This window comes from Pygoscelis adeliae, unplaced genomic scaffold, assembly GCF_000699105.1.
Source record: "Pygoscelis adeliae isolate BGI_AS28 unplaced genomic scaffold, ASM69910v1 Scaffold113, whole genome shotgun sequence".
NCBI classification, from domain to species: domain Eukaryota; kingdom Metazoa; phylum Chordata; class Aves; order Sphenisciformes; family Spheniscidae; genus Pygoscelis; species Pygoscelis adeliae.
In genome coordinates this window covers 1,786,407-1,810,444 of record NW_008825108.1, presented here as the reverse complement: position 1 = coordinate 1,810,444, position 24,038 = coordinate 1,786,407, and the positions used below count along the sequence as shown (strand labels likewise).

The 24,038-nt window shown below is 37.4% G+C and overlaps 1 protein-coding gene across 1 annotated transcript in view; it reads left to right on the top strand.

Moving 5' to 3' along the window:
* The first annotated feature begins 628 nt into the window (after positions 1–628).
* Positions 629–24,038, top strand: part of ACSS3 (acyl-CoA synthetase short-chain family member 3) — an 85,509-nt gene continuing 62,099 nt past the window's right edge. The window contains exons 1-7 of the mRNA XM_009327655.1: positions 629–708; positions 3,457–3,601; positions 14,016–14,204; positions 19,405–19,539; positions 19,823–19,963; positions 22,350–22,430; positions 22,515–22,610. Of these exons, the coding sequence (XP_009325930.1) occupies positions 629–708; positions 3,457–3,601; positions 14,016–14,204; positions 19,405–19,539; positions 19,823–19,963; positions 22,350–22,430; positions 22,515–22,610 (867 nt within the window). The remainder of the gene's footprint in view (positions 709–3,456; positions 3,602–14,015; positions 14,205–19,404; positions 19,540–19,822; positions 19,964–22,349; positions 22,431–22,514; positions 22,611–24,038) is intronic.

Sequence of the window (24,038 nt, the reverse complement as noted above, 5' to 3'; positions counted from 1 at the left end):
ACGTTGCACAGATTGCTATGTGAATGTTGCTTACACTTTTTAAAAATGTGGCTGGATCAATTAACATAATTATCTCAAAATATCTAATATTGTCGTGTTTTTGTCTAACACTTTATTCAGCTTCTGTTCTCACTTTGTCTAGAAAAATTAAAAAAAAAATATCCAGTTGATTCCTGGGAACCTGGCTAGGAGAACTATATGTACCCTGCATGGCATAAAAGGATTTTAGCAATATGCCTTTTTTACAGTTATGATGCAAAATAATTTTAATGTAGTTTTTTCTTTTGCATATATGCATGCCAGCTTTATTCAGAACCTTTACCTTCTTTCTTTTTTTATTCTTAACTAACTTGCCTTCTGAGCCGTTGAATGAAGACTAAAAAGTTCCTCCAAATACAGCTACTTTGGTTCTTAAGATAGCAGATAGTGCTGGAAATTAAAGCATAAGTTTTGAATATTTGAGTGAATGGAATTAAGACATAATTATTTGTTGCCTTCTTCACTACTATACTTATTACATTACTAGCAAGTAGGCTGTTGTCACATCCAAGAAAATGCTGAATGCAGTAAAAAAAATTTCCAGGCCGTAGATGGTAGATGTTAAGCTGTATGGAACGGGAGTTCCGCTATGGAAGACCTAACTGACTTGTCAAGAGTAAAACATGAACAGAAGATGAGCGCTTACGTGCCATCTCCTACTCCTGAAAGGTTGATAGAGTAGTCATTTTAAAGTATGATTAAAGAGGTAAGTGCATGTGCTTGAGATTCCTGTTTGTGAAACAACAGAAACTCTCTGAGACCTCAGGGCTGGGGTGAGACGGGAGGTGCTGAGCCCCGGTCACGAAGAGGCAGTAATTCCTAGGTGACTGCTATAGGCAGCTTTAAAGAGGCTCAAGGGGGTAACCACACTCAAATTATTAAAAAGATGCCATATTAGATCTAAATTATGCGTAATGTGGATTATCAAAGGTTGTATGGGATGTATGGGAAAAAAGGCTTATCAAAAGGATAGGTAGATATTGCCAGAATATTGGTTTAAAATGTTGCTGTGAAGGAATCTGTTTCGATACTATAACCAGTTTTAAATTCTGCTGGGACTTTCGACAGGAAGAACCCTGTCATTTTTTTCCACCATAGCACCAGTGGATGGTAGAGGAGCTCTTCAAAGAGACTGCTGGTGAACTGAATCCAGTTTCTTTTATGTATTAGAGTTGTTACTGTTGACTCTTTTTATTTGTTTTACTTTTCCTCTGCTCTGTTTGTTGAGTGTTACTAATTTCTCAGCATTAGGAACACAGCCTAAGAAAAGGTTCTTCAGGCTTGGCTTCCTTTGGTAAGCTGCACTGAGATAATTGTCTGGTTAGCAACAGATTAGCATTTTACAGTCCTACTTATTATGGCAAGACTTACTGGCAGCTTTTACAAACATCCTGCAGATCCACCTCTGATCTTTCTGTAGTCTATTGGAATATTTTCTTTTTGATTCTAGAGCTCTGTTTTAAATAGGAGCATCTCATTGAGGTCCTTATTCCAAGACTGGGTCCTGGTTTCATGCTGCTGTTTCTTTCCAACTAAAGCTTCTTCAAGCAAATCAAAGTTCCTCACGGGTATTCATCTCCTTGGGAATCGTTGAATCGACAGAAGTTTGCAGGAGGACAGGGCAGCTTTTCAAAGCCAGGCAGCTTTTTATCTGTCAGCCAGAATGAGGTATTTGAACATGTCCTTGGGTGACAGTAGAGAAGTGAAAGTCTTGCAATTGTGGTCATGGTAGGTGCATCTCTGCTTCTCTGATCCTGTAAGAGCCTCCCTCCTTCTGAATGGGGTAGTAAAGCTCTCATCACACTGTCCAGATAGTCTTGTTTTTTGTTTCAACTTGCAGTCACATCTTTTTCACATACTTGTTCGCAAGCGATTGTTAAAAATTTATGTGGCAGTGTTGGGGTTGCCATGTATCTTTAGAAGAATCCAAGCTCCGGTACTTGCTCATGTTTTGACTGTTCTTAAGTGGCTATGCATAGTAGCTCAGGTACTGCGCTCTCTTGTTCCCTTGTTCATATCATCCTACAGTGATTTGAGGTAAAAATCAATGGATGACCTGAATCCTACACAACTTTTATGACAGTAATACAGAGTTTCTTCATATTACATGAAACAACTCCCAATCCTTTATTGTTAATACAGTTCTTCTTTTATGGGAAGGGGTTTGTAGTACAGAATGTGTTTGTTACTTTCCTGGTCCCCTACTTTCTCCTTATTAATAGCATTGTAAAGGAGTCACAACAGAAGATTGCTGCATCCTAAACATCGTAACTGCTTTTGGTTTAATAATTGCCATTCTTTGACAATAAAGACTATCCTATGGCATCTGTGCATATGGATATACGAATAATATATCAAATATCCTAATTTAGAGCAGTCCTTTACTAGACAGGAAAGGTGAAGAAGGAAATACTCTTTTAACTAGTAGTGGTTACTTTAGGCCATCTGTTTTTATTTCTAGTTACATTGTAACAATATCACTTTATTACAGTGAGTGTCCCCATAGAACTTTTTGGAAACTCTCAAGTGTGGGTTTTTTGTGTGTTGCTCTTCTTTTTGCTGTAGAGAGATACGTGCAGATAGAAAAACAAACACAAAGAGCATTATTTAGAGTGAACTTTAATTTTTAGATTCTGTGTCATCGTTCAGTTAGTAGAGTCATCTTTGTATCTGCTGTCTTCTGTATTTTCTGACTTGAGGGTTATGCTGCATTTGAATTTTCTTTTTCTGAGTAAAACGACAATAAAAATGAAGCCTGAGTTTGTGAAGTGTTCTTTAATTAGAAGATGAGAATTTTCTGTAAATGTCTGGCTGTTGAAGAGGCTATGAATCACATCGCTTTACAGGAGATTTTGAGTCTCTGATGTAAAACACAGTAATGTCAAATGCATTATGAATGTCAGACAAATTTATAAGATTTTATAACTGTCGGGGTCAGTTTCATTTAGATAGAGATGCTTGTATGCGTAACTATTATTGCCAAGAGATGAATAAGAATATTTTGAGTCCTGAACCTGTTCTTCCTAAAAAAGATATGTGTGCATGCCAATACAAAGTAGTGTAATAAAACATTTTCATAATGTCAGATTATTTTATGTGAATGTATGCTTTTTCTGTGAAACCTTAGCTATAAAAATCAGAATGATTGCTGCAAAGTAAGTTAATCAAGACCACGTTTAGCAGATTCTTAGTTAAGTAAATTAAGGTACAGGACTTCCACTATTTTCTCTAATAGGCTTATTTAGCTTTTTGAGTAAATTGTGAGGTTACAGATTGAAAAATGACTTCCTGAACTGAGTATAATGTTTTATGAGCTATATTTTAATTGAATGCTCTCATTCCTTAAAAAAAAATGCAAAAAAATAGTTGTCTTAGTTTGGAAGGCTGGCTGTTATGTACTTCTAACTTCTTTTTTAGGTTTGTAGGTGGAGAGCTGAATATCTGTTACAATGCTGTAGATCGTCATGTTGAGAATGGAAGAGGAGACCAAATTGCCATTATTTATGACAGTCCTGTAACAAATACCAAAGAGAAAATAACATATAAAGAACTTCTTGAACAGGTATGTTTGAAAATAACCTTGTTACTGAAAATGGCCAATAAACATTGGACAGCAGGTAGATACTAGAGAGGTAGAAATGGTCTACCTTGCTAGTTTATTCCTTTTGCTGTGCTCAGTATTGATTGATAAGCTTCAATACCTGTACCCAATTATACTGCATCTAAGAGGTTTTGATCTTCCTCTAATTCTTCTTTTTCTTCTGCAGTTTAACAGTTTTTTTCCTGGTTGGTTAAACTTTGAACTTTTCTCTATTGGATTTCTTTTTTCCCCCTCCTAACAGTTCTTATTTCATATTTAAAAGGTAAAGCAAATTAGTCAAGTCACTTGACAGTTGCTATGATGAACAAAAATACAGTTCTGGTAGAAATGAAGATACGTACCTTGGCTATTGCTGCACATAACTGAGTGTTGAAATTTGACAGGGAGGAGCTCTAAAGAGAGCTGCATCACCTGCCCTGTTGTAGGCTGTAGTGGGGCTACTGGTGGCCCCACACTAGTTTTCTGTCTGGAAAGTCTGTGGATTTCGACTTCCCTGTCAGCTGAGGTAGCTTACCCCCAGCTGGGGTCGTGAATACCCAGTTCTGCATCAGCCCATTCAGATTTACTCGGTGCCTGGCCACGGGTTGTTGCCACCATGGGTGTTTGCAGTCTGCCCTGTTCAAGGTTCTCCACTCTCACAGCCATCAGCTGGTGGTTTGCCCTCACGCTGCTCCTCTGTTTAGCTGGCTTTTTTCTTCCAGTTACATGTAGCAGTTGCACTTAATGCTGAGTGCAAAGAAATGCTGGAGCCAGACTCATATTCTTCCTTAATGTGTTTCAATGTGCAAGATGCGTTACAATGAATGGAACACACTCGCTCTACTTCAGACATGCACGTAGTGTCTGGAGTAATGTGAACCTGCAGTTTAAAATGTGAAATGAGGCTCACAATACAGTAATTCAGTTTGTGAGGGTTTTATTCCACTGTTGCAGGAAAAGAGAAGTCATACAGCTACAAAAAGTGATAAACCTGTACTGCACTCTACCTTTTAAGGAAAATATAGAAAACATAAACTCCTCACTAGTTTTCTGTTGATTTACCAAGTCCGAAAAAGAGCTTAGAAGTTACCATGCAGTATGTTGGAGCTAGAACAACTAGCTTCAGTGTTTTAAGAAATCAGGAGACTTTAAAAGGGCCCAGCTCATTATGTAATTTTATTTATTCTTTTATATATATATAAAATATATATAATATATTAAAATATATCTCTAATATTTATATTCATACATATTTTATAGATACATATTTTATAGGTGATCTATATAAAATACATATTTATATACAAATATTTATATATTATACAATATAAAATTATAATTATATATACAATTTTGTCATGCGCCATATATAAATATAATTTATACATAATATATACACAAAATATATATGTATATATGAAATCAATTTACACATACATATAAAAATACTTTTTATTTTAATGAAGTAATACAACATTTTGATGTAAATCATCTTAAGTGGACTGTCTCTATAGAAATTTCCTCTGAAAAGCACTTGAAAAGTAGCCTTTGTTTTGCTTTTTAAGTTTGATGTTGGTATTAAGTCTCCTAAGTTTGTGTACCTGCATTCTCTATAAGTATATTAAATGTTTTAGGATATGGCAGATTTGTGCAGAATGAGAAAGTTTTGCTAGTTGACATACACATCCTTTCCTCTACATTTCCTCTTACAGCAGCATTACCAAACGGAATGGAAGAACTGGTTTAAGTTTTCTGGGGGTATGTAGCAGAACTCATTCAGAAGTTCATTATAATCTTGCTGGTAGCTGAGTCCTATCTAAATACTGTTTCTGAATTCTCTACGGTTTCCTCTTCTCCTTAATCAAAAGGGAATATAAGTGAAAGGCAGGATTTGAGATTATTATCTTGTCTGTTGAAGCTGTCTAGTCCATTCTGTGGAATAAATTTAACTTGGTTTACCAAGTAAACCAAGTAAACCAATACTTGGTAAGTATTGGACACCCGATAGCAAAGGTATTCACAAAGAGATTTGCTGAAAATGGTAAAGACATGGGCTGGTCTATTTTGTATCATAGATCTTGTAGGGTCTAGGAGAAACTTTGAGAAAAGGCCTACCAAACCACTGTGGAGCATGGGTGATGATGTTTGGCTCACTGCTTGTCGCTGTGTTCTCAGTCTGCTCAGCGTAAGCTAAAAGTACTATATCCTGCCATTTTGAAAGAGACTTTCAGTGCTCTGCATGTTTCATTATAGATCAGTATGAGTGCAGATCAGGCACATGACCAAAGTTGATGAACCTCCTGGTGGGGAAAAGAGCCTTTTGCCTTCTTTCCCGAGTTCCTTTCCCAATTCAAAATAGCCTGACAGTGTGTATTTGTGTGCAGACTGTTGTTTGGACTGTCCACGTCCAACAGATGTTTAGTAGTCTGTCTGGCCAGTAAGCTGATACTGTAATGAGGATGCCTTTTCAGAGACATCCTGCCTGTTCCAAATGTCTCTACAAGACATCAGCACTTGAAGTGGTGGAACTCCTTCTGGCTTTTGGTAATAAAAGTGGAGTTTATAGATGGATTCACCAGAGGTTATGTAGGATAACTGTGGGTCACAGGATGGGAAGATGCAGAGTTTTGTAGCAGGTTGGATCGTTTGTTCCAGGATCAAACGCATGGTGAGGATGAAAAAAATGACATAGCTGCTTGGTTGGAGATAATAAGGCTCCTTAGGGAGGGTGGGATAGCTTGACCTATGTACTCGGGAAGCCTGTTGTTTTCAAATTATTGCTATCCTTTTTACTTGTTGCATTGCTGTTCAGATCTAAGAGCTACAGTGATGCTGCAATTTTGAAGTTAAGCACCACTGAACTATAAATAATTGAGATAAATGTTGGAAGCTTGCTGATGTTTAATGCCCAACCTTTGGGAAACTTTTTTTTTGGCAGAACTGGAACAGAAGTATTGCAGGACAATTTCAGCAATTCTTTATTGATGTAAATAATGGCAAGATCAGTTTGTGTTGATACTCTGTACAACTATACTGTCTTCACACTTGGAAAGTCTTGAGAATTACAGTTAAAGTGAAGTTGTACGTAGTACATACAGTTGCATTTTAGGCGTGTTAGTTATATGTTGTTACAGGTGAAATCTTCCAAATGCAGAGAGGAGGAATTTGGCAAATTTAAGACAACAGTCTTCCAGAATGTACTGATTGGACTTTTTTCTTTACTGATGCCTGTTTAGGCCTTTCACTGAAGCCAGTGAAATGGGGATGTGGGTCAAAGTTTTGAGTATGCCTTGGGAGATTCTCTAATTCCAGTAGTGAGATGGCAGGAAAAGATAAGGGAGACACAAATTCTGTTATAAATATTACTGAATCTGTGTAGTATTAGGGAAATATAAAGATACTTGGAAGAAGTAAGGAGCAATGGCTTCTGTTTGTTTAAAAACAAATTTTCTGATTGTTTTGGAAAATACTACCATTTTCAAGTTAAGGCAAAGGTTGTTAGGTAGGTGAAAAAACCCTTCTGTTTACATCATCGGGTGTATTCTCTAGAATGCCTCACTTGCTGAAAAGAAATCTCAAGGATTTGAGAGTCATATTATTTGCAGTTGTTGACGCTTGATAGATCATGTACACGAAAGCAGTAGGATTTATCTCTGTGATTCTTTTCAATAACAATGCACAGTTAATATGTTGAATTCAGTGCCGTAATAAATAATTTCTGAGTGCAATAATGTGATAGGATTAGTAAAACCAACACCCCCGCAAGCCTCTGACAGCACAGAATGTTACAAAAATATGGATGAGAAAGAAGGGCTTCAGGTTATCAACGATGGGCTAGGATGTAATTTCTTCTGTAGGAAGGTTTTTTCCATAATTAACCACCCTAAAAGCATCTTCTTCCAAAATAGCTGTGTTAGCCATTGTCAGTTTGGATTTATATGTGTATCTGTCTTGCTCTGCTCATAATCTCCTGTATGTGACTGATTGTTTTGTTTCAAGTAGTCTTTCTCATTCTTCATGCTTTGCTCCATCTTCTTTCTTTGCCTTCTGCCTTGAAAAATGACCAAATCCTTCTTAACTAGAAATAGTGACTTTAATTTCAAGATATTTTTTCTTAGAGTTGCTTTAGAATCAAAACTAGAATACAGACAGAAAATCCTACTGAGACTGACAGCCCAACTTTTTATCTTCTTTGTCTGGTAAAGCAACATTATCTTGATAAAACTATGTATTAGACTTCTTTAATGCTGGTTTTCCTTATCTTATTTAAATTGCAAATGGCATTCTTCAGTGCATGTCCTAGAAAGATTTAACTGCGATGTCACTGGGGTAGCTCTTCAAAAATATCAATATTAGTATTCTTCAAAGGATGAGACTAATGAGGAATTTCCAAAGAGTGGTGTCTTGGGTTTTTCACATTCCACACAAAAGACTTCCAAATGACACTGTAAAAGTCTGAAGAAGCAGCTGGAACTTGATCTCCCCTGACTCAAGATAGTTATACTGCAGCATGTCAATGTCAGCGATACCTACAGTAATGTTTAATTTGGTGCAGCCTGGGCAGATGAGTGAAGCAAAGCCATGCTGAATTAACTGCTGAGGCTCCTGACATTTCCACTATATGTGGTTTGTGAGTTTTACTTTGGACTAGGTTTAGTTTCATCCTCTGAACTGAATGTCCCATAGCTCACTTCAAAGCCATCTGAACATAACTATCCCACAAATCTTTGCTTCTTTGACTTGTGGATTACTGTAGGAACTGCGATGCTCACCCTTCATCTGTCTCACTGCTGATTTCTGTCCCCACTCCAAGTGGATGTTGTACAAATAATGGCCTTTTAGGGGAACATAGGTGCTGTAGGAGTTGTGCAGAACACTATGGGCTATCCTTCACAAGTACCAGAAATTCCTTCTGAGGCAAATGGTTGTCTGGAACCCATCTCTTCTGCGGAGTGAATGCCATGGCATCACTTCTGATCAAACATTAAATCCGTGCCAAGTTGATAAGTATTACAGAATCCCCATCTCATCCCAGTCCCTCCTTGGAGACGCACAGTCCACAGCCGATCTCCCAAACCAGGAAGGAAAATGGCCTTTCCCAAAAATCCCCAGCTTCCTCTCAATCCAAAGAACTTCTTGGCATCTGAAAGAAGGAAGGAGAAATTACTGTAACTAACTGCAATCCCAGCAGCTGTCTGGCTGCGTGAGAAAGAAATATAAATCATTCTGATTTATATTTTGTCTTGTTATTTGTGGAAGAGTGTACCAGCACCACTACCACCACTGAGTAGGTCCTTTATACGCTGCATTTGAGACAGTGTGGTTGGGGTTTTGTGCAGAAGCCTAGGGAGGCTGTGTTATCAAGGCACGCCATGTCCACAGCTTATGCAGTTGCCAGGACTGTGCCTGGCACACACGCAGAGCTGGGATGGGGCAGATGGTCTCTGACGGAGCTTGTTGCTCCACAGAACTTCCCTCACAGCTCACGGCCCCTGGGGAATCCTCTCTCAAGGTGCAGCAGCTCTCACAGTCGACCCAGAGACCTACACCACCTTTCCATAGCTCTGCGACCAGTGCTCTAATTCTACCAGAAACCTCCTAAACACAGTCCCACGCTCAATACACGTGCAGGAAAGAAGTAGACAGACTTACTCAGGCAGGCATCTGAACTAGTTTTGCAGTTCCCATTGCCTGCAGTGGCAGAGAGTGGGCCAAGGGGATGTTCCTGCGTGTTGTTTCGCGAGGGTCCTCTAGGGGTTGCAGGCATGTAGACATGTGCAGCACCATTGCCATGCTTTTCCCTGGACTTTATTCCCAGACTGCTGATCCTGGGACCAAGGGCGTGGATGTCCTCATGAGCAGTGGGCTTGGCAGAGTGCTCTCCCCTCCCCTGATGATCTGTTCAAGATCTCTGTGGTAGGGGCACATGCACCATGCCACCTCTGAAGCATGGTTGTCCCACCTCTTCAAGAAGATGGTTTTCATCTGCTTGAAACGAATGCAGCATCACTTGTCACTCCTCTCCCACTTGGCAGCAGGCTTGACATTAGCAGAGTGGTGCATCTGCTGGGGAAGCTTTTGCAGCAGTAGGAAAAGGAGGAAACAATAATTAAGAAGAGTAATAGAAGAGTGAAAAGGCTGATCAAGGGATGGGGGAAGAAGCAAGGAGTACTTTCTTTAGTAGTCTTAGAAAAATGACACAGTGGAGAAGCTGAAGAGCATAAGGCAACTTGCTGCCTTTGCTTTAGAGGAATGCATATGTGACATGGCTCTTTTTACACCATGAGATGCACTTCAGGATGTTTCAGGAGCTCTCGGTATTTGAAGAATCTTTTTGTGTTTAGCTTGCATTGAAAGACTTGACACTGGTGAGACCCAGTTGTTGTTCAACCCAGGAAGGTTTGAAATTCCTCTTTTGAGCTTTTGGGGAGGAATTTCTGTTGTAGTATCTTCTAAGAAGAATTCTTCTGGCATGGACCAAAACTGCTTTTTGTAACTACTAGGGACAGCCAGGTGATTTACTTCAGAACTGCAGTACTTCTCCAAACCTGAACTGCTAATACAGATGTAGTATTTGTTTGATGGCTGGGTAAAAATAAAGCCGTGCTCACTGGGGGCTTGCATTTGATAGAAGTGTAATTTAAGCCCAGATCTTCAAAGCTGAAAGCCTACTTGAGTTTCTTATTATATCACTTGGTCTCAAGTGATTTTATTACTGAAGTGTGAAATATATTAAAGTGATAGAGCAATCTTAAGCTTGAAGAAAAGCGGAGAAATAGCATGCTGGTAGGAAAATAGCAACTGTAAAATCTTGAGTGATTAAGTATGCTGTCTTAATGTAAACCATAAATGACAACACACTGTAACAAAGTGGAAGGTTTCATGGCTTTTAACAGTTCAATGAAATGTCACTACTCACTCTTCCCTCCCACCTTTTTAGAAAGAGTGATTGTGTGGATGTTTCCACATCAATCTTAGGGGCAATGTAAACCTGCTTTATGATGTTCCCTAGTCTTCCAATAGGTGCAGATAAAGAAAGTGTTTTATTATATATTATGTAGTCCAAATGCTCCCTAGCTGTCATAAGGATGAGGGAAGAGGCACAAGGAAAATCATAGATACCCATGTATTGTATTAGGTTATTGTCTTCAGTGACATTAAACTCTCTAGGGTGGGGAGGCAAGTGATTACTGGGTTTGCATGGAAGACGTGGTTCCTGTCTGCAGCATGCTACATATATTCTGCTTTAAGTACAATTTACCCATGATAGGTTTCAATAAAAATGACTTAAGTACATGCAAATCTCTTCACTGTCTCCCTCCTACAGCCAGGTACCAAACTTCTATAGCTTGTATACAGGCACTGGGGGTCTTCTATTACAAGATTACTAATTATGATCTTTAAATGATGCCTTTTTCCTTTAGCAGGCAAACATTGCCTTTTTCATCAACATTAATAATTATAAAATAATAATAATGAATAATAATACTCGTCCATTGTGTTTAACTACTTATTGCCTACTATCCACACTTACACTGAATATAAAATTACTCATTAAATATTGTTTGCATTGCCTCTGGCCTTTTTGTTAACACTCTGCTTGAGAGTCTCACAAGCAGCAAAGATAAGGATTAGTTTTCTCAGTTCTTTGAGATAAGGTGATATTAGCTCTGTGTTACAATGAGTTTGCAGATTTTGATGTTTTCACAGTAGGTAGAAAAGGAATTTACCTTTGGAAGTAGAGTTGTTATCCTTACTTACAATTACTTTCACCAATCCTGTCTAGAAATGACTGTAAATGCCGGTGATATGGCAATAAATTCTAGTTGTGTACATGTCCAGACCTTGTTGATTTTTGTTGGGTTTTGATAGCGTATGTCAGTTTCATAGAGTATTGATAGGTATTAGTAGGTCTAGAATTAAAGATATTTTCTTTTGATGATCAGTAGCATTTAATATAAGAGGTCTGTTACAAATAAATCATATACATACCTTAGTTTGTGTGAGTTTTCAGCTTGGTATGGTGATGGCTTTGCCTTATAAACATATTCTCTCTTGCAGCTGAAAATAACAGCAGGGATTTATGCAATTCCATATAAATGGAAGCTATGCTGTAATCTGATGTAAGCATGCATGCTTGGGGCATCTACATTTCCATTTTCTTAAATCCTCAGGCAGAGGTGTAGAAATATGCATAGTTTGATTGTGGATGAGCTGTGTATTTAATGCAAACACAGGTCAGATGCACCTGGAGCTTCTGGATGTTACTGTCTCAGGCTGCTGAAAGTCTGAACATGTGTTCCCACTGAAGAAAGAAGCAGTTAGTAATGCTATATTATCCTCTTCAGTACATGTATCAGATAGGCTTCTAGGATTGGATGTAATTGCCCCAAGTTTTCTTGACTATGACCATAAAAGAAAGAGCCTCATGCCTACAAATCTTGGAAAGTAACAGTGGTACTAGAGTTTGAAATATTAAACTGGAATAAGGTAACTCTTTAAACAGAGAAAACTCAAATTTGATGAATAATATAAATGAAAGTAAAACATTTCAAAGAAAATCTACCCTCCTGAGTAGCTCAGCCTTGAAAAAGAGGGTCTTTCCCCCCTGTCCTGCTTGCACAATGTGTATTATTGGCCTATGCTGCTCCCATTGCTTGCATTATTTGCTGGGTCACTGAAAACATCTCTTACTGCTTCAGAAGCTTGGGTATTTTCTATTCTACAGGCAACATCCCCCTGCTGCTCTCAGGAGTTTGCCTCCCCTTTCCTTTCTCTCCAGTCTGATAGTACCTGGAGAAAAGAGTCTTTAACGAGACTAAATTTTGCTTGAAATCTTATCTATGTGATACAATGAATAAATAAGGAATAATGCAGTACAGGTAAGATGTCAGGAATTCATATATAAGTAGATTCATGTTACACTGATAGTGAAAGAAATTAGAATGTTTGAACTTTTTATGTTTATTGTAGTATTTTCTAGTGAATGGCAACCTCTTAAAGAAGAGTTTTACTACTGTAGGTAAGAAGAGTTCCCCTGTAAGACAGAGCAACTCGTTTGTTCTGAACTTAGATTTATATGTCTTCAGATATCCCAAGAACTTCCTAGAGAATTTAACATTTTGGTCTGATCACTAATGTAAAACTATTGCACGCAAAACTATTCTTGTTACGCCTGGCTGGCGTGTAACCATGCTTACGGAGTATTCCAGTTTACAACTTCCTGGGATGGTTCTACTTCCATCCTGTTTCCTATTAGCTTATTAGTCTACTTTGTTTCTTCTTCGTCTGCCGTTTTTCCTGTTAACCTATTAGCCTATGTTTTGTGCACAGTTACATGCAGTTTTACCTCTATTACTTATACACCTCTACACACTGATGTCTAATTGAAAAATTTAAAGGCAGTGAACAGGTTTAGACAGTGAGTGTTACACAACTGTCAGCCTCTGGAAGTTGAGAAACCTCTGACAGCTGAGTTCATTCCATTGCTCTTGGGGGATTAGTAATTTGCTTTTCCTTCAGAAGATGCCACATTTCCATGCCGGAACAAGCAGGTTGGGACAAGTACAGAGTGCTTGTCACAGGCTCCCATGCTCACTCTAACAGAACTTACTATGTAGTAAATTGTCCGTCCTGGTGTACTAATGAAATATTCAATACTAGTTTTGTGACAGAATACTATATACTGTCAAGGTAATAAATATTTTCTCATGGTGATACAGGTGGTTGACATTGCTGCTGATCTGTCACATTTCTTGAGTTCCAGTCCTTTGCTGCCATGCACAGTCTGTCTTCAGGCTTCTGCATACCAAAAATGAAAATCTGAAAGTGAGAGGAAAAATGATTTCTTAAGTCTAAATGTATTTCTCTGAATTTGTATTTACATTTGGCTCAGGGGATAAGATTTCTTGTCTCGGGTTCTGAGAAGTTTACAACACTGTAGCAGAGAAAATATTACTACATATTGATTTGTGTTTCAAACTTAGCTAGTTAGGACAGAATTTGTGTTATGAAATGCCCTCTTTACATCCATTCTTAAAAGGTAAAATTGAGAAATATAAGCAGTTATCTGGATAAAAGAAAGAATGGTTAAAGTGTCATTTAAAAGTTTGCAAAACATTGCTATTGATTTTTTTCTCTAATGTGTAAAATAATTAGCTTGAGTCCATTCTCATTTTACAAAAAAAAAAAAAGAGATGTATTACAGTGTTTTTTGCAAAAAGGAAAATGTCCTAAATTTATTGAATGTGGATTGTATCGTTCATCTACTTTCTGTATCATACTGGCTTGTCTCCTTAATGTCCTGTGTTTGTTGATTGTGTGAAAGTTGTTTTTTATGGGACAACAGCAGATCTGGAAAAACTTTTAATATGTTGTGAATGTTTTGTCAGTACAGGTCTCCAAGTTAGCTGATGTCATGGTCAGACATGGTGTGAAGAAAGGAGATCGTGTGGTCATCTACATGCCCATGATTCCACAGACAGTGTACTGTATGCTGGCTTGTGCAAGAATAGGAGCCATTCATAGCCTGATTTTTGGTGGATTTGCATCTAAAGAGCTTTCTGTTCGCATTGATCATGCAAAGGTAATATGTATTTGGAACAACAAACACCATTGCATTAGTTATTCATATAAATCAACGTCAAAAACCCTTTTTTCCAGAGAGGATAACATTTCTCTTTGTGTGGCACGCAGTCTCCATTTGTTTATAATACCTAACATTGAAATGTGAACAAAGTACTACATCTGTGCTGAGGGTGATACTTTTGTAGCAGACATTGAGATACAAATTTTGACCTCTTTTAAAAAAGCATGAGTTTAACACGCTGCTGTTTAGAGCATACTTTCTTCTCCCATTTGTCAATCTTTGTCTACAAAGCATCACCTTAAAATGGGCTTTTCACCCATTGTATGAGGGATACACCATCCCTCCAGTGTATGAGGAAAATGCTGCCAACCCTAAATGACTTCATTGGTTTACTTGCTGTTTATGCATATTAGGTAGTATGTTTTTCGGCTATATAGCTACTTCATCTAATTTGTACATGAATCAAGGCAGTTAGGGAACAAGTTGTCTTAAGTAAGTGACTCTGAAGAGAACATAATTAATAGAGGTGAATGCTTTAAAGGCTTCCATGTTTGGCACAAGCTGAACTTGTTTATGAAGCATTATGTAAGTCTTTGTAAGTGAAAATGCAAATAGTACTTTAATAACCTACTTAGTAGCTTATATATGCATATTAGGAGCTTGTGTATGCATTAGTTTCAAACCAGCTAACAACGTTTGTATTGGAAGTTTCTGTTCTTGTTTTCTACCAGTGAACAAGACAAAAGTCTTTGTCATCTTGATCAGTCACCTGGATCATTCAGACCATCCGTGGTAGCCATCTATCACTGAATCACATTGGTTAGGCATATAAGCCAAAACATTATGCAGGGTAAAGTCCACAGGTTTTCTGGAACTTTACTCAGATTTTTGTATACAGAAGTGCTTTTCAGATCCCCAAGGCTTGAATTTTATGAATGTTTGTAAATAGAAAGTTGAATGCATTCCCCCTCCTCCCTCTTGATGTTTTAACAAAGCGGAAGTTAATAAAACAACTGAAATAGTTTGTTGGAATTGTGAGAAAGAGCTGAGGGAAGACTAATGACAGCTCCATAATTTTCCCTGTCTTTCTTCCCGCTCCCTCCCTATTTCAACGAGCTGTAAAAATTAATTTTAACTCATAGAAGCTTCTGAGTAGGGAAAAATAAGGTAGAAGAAAAAATGATAGACTTTTAAAATGGAAGTTGCTACAATATGAATCATCTAGCATGTTTACTTTTAGAGTATTCTGCAATTATTAACTAACTAATACCAGTGGACTTTCCCTGAGGAACAAAGGGAGGCAGCACAGTAACCATAATCCTTGCTTCATGCATTAAAAGGAAAGCAGAGGAAGTTTAAGTGATTTACCCAAGGTCATACAGCAAGTCTTTTGCCAGGTTAGCTATAGAATTACTAGCTGCAGACCATGGATTAAATCCTAATTTACATTGCCTTTTTCTTTTTTCTTTAAAAGGCACATCTAAATATTTTGGATGGTTTTTGGTCCATCTAATGTGTAATGAAAGTGTAAGTAAAGAGGAGAAGCACATCCTCAATCTAAATTTCCAAACGTGCTCCAATTTTGCAATACTGCAAAGCTTTCTTGATAAGTGAATTGCACACTACTGAGATTTTTTTTAAGATATGTGTATGAGTAGCTGTGATGGATGGTATTCTGCTGAACTCAAAAAGTTAATTGAAGCAGTCTCAAAAAACCCTAACCTTTCTATTAGGCTTTTATGTGAATTGGTTTGGATGCTGCAGTGCAGGACCTAATGCTGGTAAGATGCATTAGAAAGAGTTAAAGATGTGGAATGGAAAGCTGGCTGTGAGATGCTCTTGTGGAAGAAAGGTCAAACTTCTCATTTTATTGGAAGATCTAAGTGAAAGAAATACCAAGTGCTTTCTAGTGACTATGAAAAGGTACATATACTTCACCAGCTTACCTTAATTTATCTTGAATTTTAAATAGGTCTGGGAATGCTGCAAAGTCCTGCAGCTGATCATTTTTACTCTTGTCAGGTATTGGCAGTTACAGGTGTTCTGCAGTGAATTCTGAAGAAGTAATACAGACTTCTTCAGAATGTGAGAACAGGCATTTCTTGTCATCTTTCTTTTCACCTGAATCTGGGAATATATAGTTTGCAATACCGAAACAATGGATACTTTTGAAGGACATTAACTATATTTTGAGAAATTAAAATGGCATCTGTTTAAACCCTTTATCTTAGTAAACTAGGAAAACCGAGAAGGATACTTAAGAACAATAAGGTTATATGCCTATTTGATAGGGTAGTTGCTATGCCTTCAACAACGAAATTTTCTCATGTTTTTTGAATTACAATAATAATATAACAATTTCAGGGGGCTTTTTAGATTTTAAGTCCAAACCCTGCAAAATAAAATGCAAGTAATGGAGTTTTTCAGACATGATTTTTGAAAGTGCTTCACTAAAGCAGTGTTATGATTTGCAAGTGAACAACAATTCTTTGAAATACAAAATGTACGAGACACCCAAGTTACTCAAAAATATCTGTTACTATCTTCCATTCCAGAAGTACTGTATTCCTCACTTATTTACAGTTGAGACATTTGGAGATTTTAATAAGGTTTCCTTGAAAAAATGAGCTAATATTTATAATAATTTATTCTGAATAAGACATAGTTCCTGCGCACAGGTATGGCTACGAATGGTTACCCCCACTTCTCATCATAAGATGATCCAACCTTTTGAGTGATTAGGCAGCAAGCTCAGCTGCTGATACATAAGATGCACAATTGCCTTATAATAGTTGCAGTCCTGTCTTGTCTTCTCTCAAAGCATTGTTTATTTTGGGAATACATATTGTAGATTAGAAGGCAGTATCTTGCTTTTTATTTTTAACTACTTGTATGATATGATTCAGGACTCTGTCTTTAGAGCACTGTGTAATATCTGGCAGAACTAAATGTGCATGGCAATCTGACATGGATCGTCTAACCACAAAGCCAGAGCAGTACCAGCAGGTGCAGCAGAGCTATATAATGACTGCATAAGCACCAGATTTCTTTAAAATGCCTGTCGCTTTTTTGAAGGAGGAGGGACGCACAACGGAAGTGCAGTAAGTTTGAGCATAGGCTTCTAATCAGTTGTGTGGCTGTGGCACAAAGAGAAAAGAGCTTTGCGTGTTGAACAGTGAGGGCCTGAGTGCTGGATCTCTCTGTAAACCTCTTAATGACACTCCTGACGTTTTGTGCCCCAAAGGTAGTCGGTTTTTGGTTTGGGCATTCTGCAGCTTTACTAGTTGGCCCAATAAAATTTATTTATTGCTTTTTCTAAACTTTGCCTTGTATGCTGTTAGAGACTATAGAAGAATTTGTAGTAGGTGTCTTTACAACAGAATAAAATTATTGGTCTGGTACTATCGGGCCTTGCTTTATCTCATTTCTACTTCTTCATATTGTTGTTTTTTTTCTACAGCTCAGTATTGCTGGCATTCCTTCACCAGCAAACCTTTGGATTTTCCTGGTTTTACTTCAAATATATTTCTATCTAATCTTATTGTGCAGGACTACATGGAGCCACAGAAGAGGTGGGAAATGAGTGTATAAAAGCAATATGGGAGCAGAGATGCAGGGAAAGTAATGTCAGTAGGCAGAGAGGTAAAACGCTAGAAAACAGCAGTTAAATCCAGTAATGGAGCTTTGATATGCACAGAGTGATCCATGATGCTTCCAGGTAGTAACCCTCACTTGGAAAATACATCACCTTAGCCAATTTAGTATTGGTTATTTTTAGACTGCCTTACTGCATACAAAGTAGTTGATGAGCAGAGGTGGCACTATTTACAAATGACTGTAAACCCGGTGTTGACAACAGTCTTTCATCTTAACAATTGAATAGAACTGTGTTAATATCTTACATTAATTATGGTCTAATTTCAGGGTAGACTCCAGATGAATTTTCAGTTTAACTGCATTGTATTGTGTCATCTTTTATGAAAATCAGTGCATCCCAAAAGAGAAAGATGACAAATGCTGAAATTTTAAAACTCATCTGAAATCTTTATTTTGAATACAAACTAATTAGCGAGCTTTCCTGAATGGCAGATTTGGACAGGAAACATTTTATTATTGCACAAGAAAACAATTTAATCTGTGCTTTCTGTGCTGAGTTTAATGCAGCCTTAACTGTGGCATTGTGGTTTGTGCCTATGTAATGAGATTTCTGCTAATGCATACAATTAGTAAACTAGTTTGATCAAACTGAGGGGCATAAGATAAATACAGTTCTAAAACTCCAAAAGCAAGGACATTGAAGACTCATTCTTCTTCAATTAAAATGTGTTCTAACACAGTTTCTTTGGTGCTACCTTTTATTTCCTGAAATACAAGAAATAAAAATATACTGATCTTGGAACCTAAGTCAAAATAGTTTGTATGCAGATTTCTTGACTTAGGAAATCTTACGTAAAACCTGAGATTAATTTAATGACAAAGATGCTAAATCCACATTTGGAAATAGAAATTATTCTAAAAAACCCCAGAACTATGGAAATCTGATTTTTAGTGGTTTTACATCCTGAATCCTGCAACCATCACTTGAAAGAGTCTAGCTTTACTTCCTTCATGTGCCTTATGACTTTAGCTTATTCTCTTCCTGTATTTCTAGTTTCCTGTCATCTCTTGTTTGCCTTCTTTTTCCTCTTTCCCCTATTTTCCCTCCTGTGCCATTTAATTGCAGGCTGGAAAAGAGACAGCAAAGTGCTATAGCTAGTTTTGAAATATGCCATTGAGTGCAGGCAGATAAGTAGAAAGCAGGCTGAACAGGACAGATAATTGTTGACATCACTGTACCACTTTTCCTTAATAGAGGCGCTAAGATGGAGATGGGTTGTTATCTCTGTTCATTAATTTTTGTGCAACTTACAAGAACTTAATTCTGTTGATTTCTTACTGAAATTTGGTTGAAAATGGTGAAAAGTGTCAGAAGTTGCTAGTGTGCTCCTGAACAAAAAACAGATGCATGGGCAGCAAGATCGCACAAGCTTGGTTTCCTTAGAAAACTGATCTAAACCCCTGTTTCTAATTATGTGACGGCAGATTTTATACATTGAGTGTCATTAATCAAAGAATTTCCTGGAAAACATGTTATTAGGTTACATATACAAAATATATTGCAAATGTATATATTAACAATTTAACTTCTTTATTTTAGCCCAAACTTATTGTAACAGCAAGTTTTGGAGTAGAACCGAAAAGGAAAGTGGAATACATATCCCTCCTAGAAGGAGCACTGACAAGGGTACAGAGCAAACCTGATAAAGTTCTCATTTACAAGCGACCTAATTTGGTGGGTGTACAGTTGTTGTGCTTTTATGTTAACTTTCAGATGTGTATGTAATGCACGTGCCTTTTCTCTTTTACAAGAAATTTTAAAATTTTTGGTGTATCTGTTTGTAGATTGTTCTTGAATTTTATAGGGGAACTTTATATTCATAAGATTTAAATAGTAAATAGAGCTAATGCAGCAGAGAGATTACTGTACAGAAAATTGAATAGTACATGTTTTTTGACCCACTTCCGTTTATTGCATCTGTTTTTCTTTCAACGCTTTTCTATTTTTCAATGGACAGGGCCATGTTCCTCTTGTCCCAGGTCGCGATCTTGACTGGGAAGAAGAGCTTGCAAAAGCACAGTGTTATGAATGTGTCTCCGTTCCCTCAGACCATCCACTTTATATTCTGTATACATCTGGAACAACAGGCTTGCCCAAGGTAAAGGACTATCTGTAGTCTAAGTGTCTGTGACCAACTTATTTGCAGTTCCACTTGAGAAAATATTTAATTAAAAAGGTTGAAAACGTTTGCCAGTGCTCAGTGCTATAAATGATAAACATTGCTAGAAATGGTTTAATCTCATTTATTCACATTTCACTACTTTAAAGTCAGTGTCTAGGAATAAATCACGTTTGTTTATTTAAATAGTAGTATTATAAAGATAAACTGCATTTACTTCAAAATGTTTGTACTGTATAAACTTTTGAGGACAGCAGAATGCCTTTTATCCATTAATATTTTCAGTGTTTTAACTGTTTGAGATAAGCGTAGTATAGTCACTTAATGGCAAGATTAGTTAATATATCACTTGTGTGATAGCATTTATTGCTGAATAATCTTTGCTTATTCGTTATTTACATATTAGCTAATCTTCCCATAGATAAAATGTCATGAATGACATTACAGATTAAATGGAATTAAGCATGTTCTGAAGGCTTGTGTTACTGAAGAGTTCTGAGAACATAATTCCCATGAAAATGAAAGTTTAGACTAAGTGAGTGAAAACTGACATAGGGCATTCTTTGAAAATGTTTGCTTCCAAATGTCAATTAGTCTTAATGATCTATTTTTAAAAGATCTTATTTTAAAAGCAAACTCTTGAGTGTTTGCTTGGTACTCACAATTCTCTTTTAAAGTGTAGAAGACAAGCTAAGTATGATTTTCTGGCGGTGGTCTTACCACCACAAATTCAGAGACAGTATCACACATCCCTGGGTATGGCAGTGCTCAGACTACTACTGGAAAATTATTTAATGATGTGGCCTGTAAAGTTCAGAATCTACAGAGAGGTAAGGGAAAACAAACATCAATTTTGCTGAGAAAAATGTCTTCTATTTTTGCCTTGAACGTGGGCACTTTAAAGCAACATACGTATCTTGAATCATTTAATTATATTGTCACAAGGTCCAAGATAAGATCCTTTGTTACAACAGGTATTTTCCTTGACTGTCAGTTTCAAAGTACAGTATCTCAGAGATAAAAGTTCTCAGAAGTTTACTTCACTGTGTTGGCTCTCCAGAGAAAAATACAGACACCTTGAATGAATCACCCTTATGAGAGGGAGAGCGTCAACTAGCACTAAGCTACAATGAGTAACTTAATGAATAAAATAACTTTTTTATTCATTTAAGGAACTTGCTTTTAAGTGGTCATGCAAGTAAAATTACTCAAGTTATGACCTTCATAACAAAACTTTTGTTAATCTCAGAGCAGGGACTAAGTTAGAAGCTGAGACTAACAAAAGCAATCTGCTTTCTGAAATTTGTGAAGTGTTAGTTAACCATTCTCTGCTATGGCAATCTCCATTTTAATGAGTTAATATGTATCTACAGTCCCTCCTTTCTTGGACAAGGCCTGAAAGTGCCTGTTTCATTCTATTAACTACATAAAGAGAATGTACTGTGCCTAGCACAGACAGATCGCTGCGTTGTAATGTCTGCACTGTAGATGTTTGTTTGGTGAGATGAATCTCACCTGAATTTTATTTCAGGACATCAGGACATAGTTTACTTAATTATTTCTTCTAGAAACAGTGTACTAGAAGATGATAAAATGTATATTAAACATAAAAATATTACAAAAGATTTCAAAATTTTTCTTACTAACGGTGTTCCAGAGCTGGTTTTTGGCTTACCAAGGTGCACAATGCTATTGATACTTTCTTGTTCTAATTTTTGAATTTCTCCTTTAGAGTAAGACTGGGATGTTCTTCATTTTGCATTTGTATGTATACTTCAGGCTAGATATTAAACCTTTCAAAAATAGACATCTGGTTTAAGCCACTTTTCTGACAACTTTAAAAAGAGTCAGTGCAGAAAGAGGGGTACATTTCAGGGAGTGATTCACCCCAGTTATTTTAGGCATCGGCTATTCCACAGGTGCTCCTCTTTTCCAGTGATGATAGACTAGACAATGAGTTTGAAACATGCCTATCATTTAGATGGTCACAGTTTAAGTGAGGTAAATACTCAATCTCTTACTTTTTGTCAGCATATGTTGACTAAATATTCGTGTATCCAATTTTAATGAGAGAATTCTAGTCTTTGTTAGTTATCTTCTGAAAACTATTGTCATCTAGGGCTTGGGTTGGGGTTTTTTGTTTGCTTTATTGTATGTTTGTTTGTTTGTTTTTCCAAGAGTCCTTCTTCAGTGGGAATGCTAGCACAAGCAGGTACTTGTCAGAACGGATCCTTTTCTTAAGTGAGGACTATTGGAATTAAACAACTTTAGGTCTATTACTGCCAAAAACCCCAAAATTTCATTGGAGACAGGAATATCATTACATCCTTCAAATTATCTTAAATGTTCAAATTTTCTTATTTAGGGTGTTGTCAGACCAACAGGTGGCTATGCAGTTATGCTGAACTGGACAATGTCAGCTGTATATGGACTCAAACCTGGTGAGGTAATTCTGTTTAAATGTCATGTGAATTTTTTTGAACCCCTCTTAAAAACTCCCCACTATATTTATGTTTTTATTTCGTTTTAGGTGTGGTGGGCAGCTTCTGATTTAGGCTGGGTTGTTGGTCATTCCTACATTTGCTATGGACCTCTCCTTCATGGGAATACTACAATTTTGTATGAGGTATGATCCATTCTAAAAAGCCAACCTTTGAAAAGGCAGCATCTCCTCCCATTGATGATCCTGATGATCCTGTTTATGCCTGTCCATTCTTCATGCCATATATATTTAAATTTTGTGTATATCTTCAGTGTTTATACTCTTCTGGCTATTACAGTAATTCATAAGAAAAATTTACTTCACTGTTCTTCAAACTTGTCTACTTCATCTGTGTGACTGGCGATGGTCAGTGGGGCAAGGAACTCCAAAACAGCAGACCTAGAAATGGCAGATTGTGGAGTGTACCTGTGTGGTTGAGGCTTCAGCCACAGGACATTGGACTACCTTTATTATGGACCTAGGAGAGGATGTTGTGTTTTGCATGTCTGGAGATGACACATTCTTACTGGATCTGAGTTGGAGGCAATTGGGAGCTCTGTGGTTGGAGGCAGAACTCTTAAGGAGACTTGTCTCTTCTTTCCTCCCCCTACCACTCAAGGCAGCTGAAGTCAAGACTCAGATGACATTCCGGGCTTGGTTCTTCTCCTTGGGGGATGAAACTCAGTGGGGTGGAGAAGAGACTAGTCTAATTAGAGTGACCTGCTGCATCCTAACTTTGGTGCTCAAAAAAGCAATCACGCTGCCTTACATTGTTATTTTTCAGAAGTTATTGTTCTCTATTCACCAGGCAAGAACCTACAGTGTTGCTTGAACCATCTTCTTTATTCTTCAGGGTGTGAATCCAGTATCCATTAGTGATAGTGAAAGACATTTTATGTAAAAGCACCAACATTGTTAGCTCTTAAGCGTGCTGAGACTTGGTTGCCTGCATTCATCTGATATTAGGAATTCTGGATAGATCCCAGCTTCTCCAACTCTATGCAGAGTGAAAAGCCCACCTAGTAATTGTTCTGTCTTTTTCAACAGACCTAGAGGCAGAAGTTGTTTTAGCTCTGCCATTGTGGCATGCTGATCACCTCTTGATTTGTAGTGGTAATTCGAAACGTGTGAATCATTAAAGAAAATCTAATGATAACTTATGGCAGAGCATACAAGAACTGCAAAAGTATAGTGAATGTACTGATACTGAGGGCTTGAAAAAGCATATGAAGCAAGCTTTGATGACATTGTGAATATAGCAGTTGTTAGAGCACCATCTGTACCCAGTGTTTGTGGAGCAGGGGAGTCAGCATGACATGGTGGAAACATACTGGTTTGCAGACCATCATAAGTGCAGAAGTTCTGCATAAGGAAATGTGTATTATGATTCAACTTTCTCCATCTTCCTGCTAATAGACCATACAAGTGAAGATGACCATACTAGAACAGAAATGGATTGTTATTGTTTTCAGGAACAAGCATTATCAGAACAATCCTTTGGCGTTTGCACAACCAGTTAAGTTGGTACTGGTTGAGATGTGCTTCACTGTTACGAACTTATACACTGCTGTT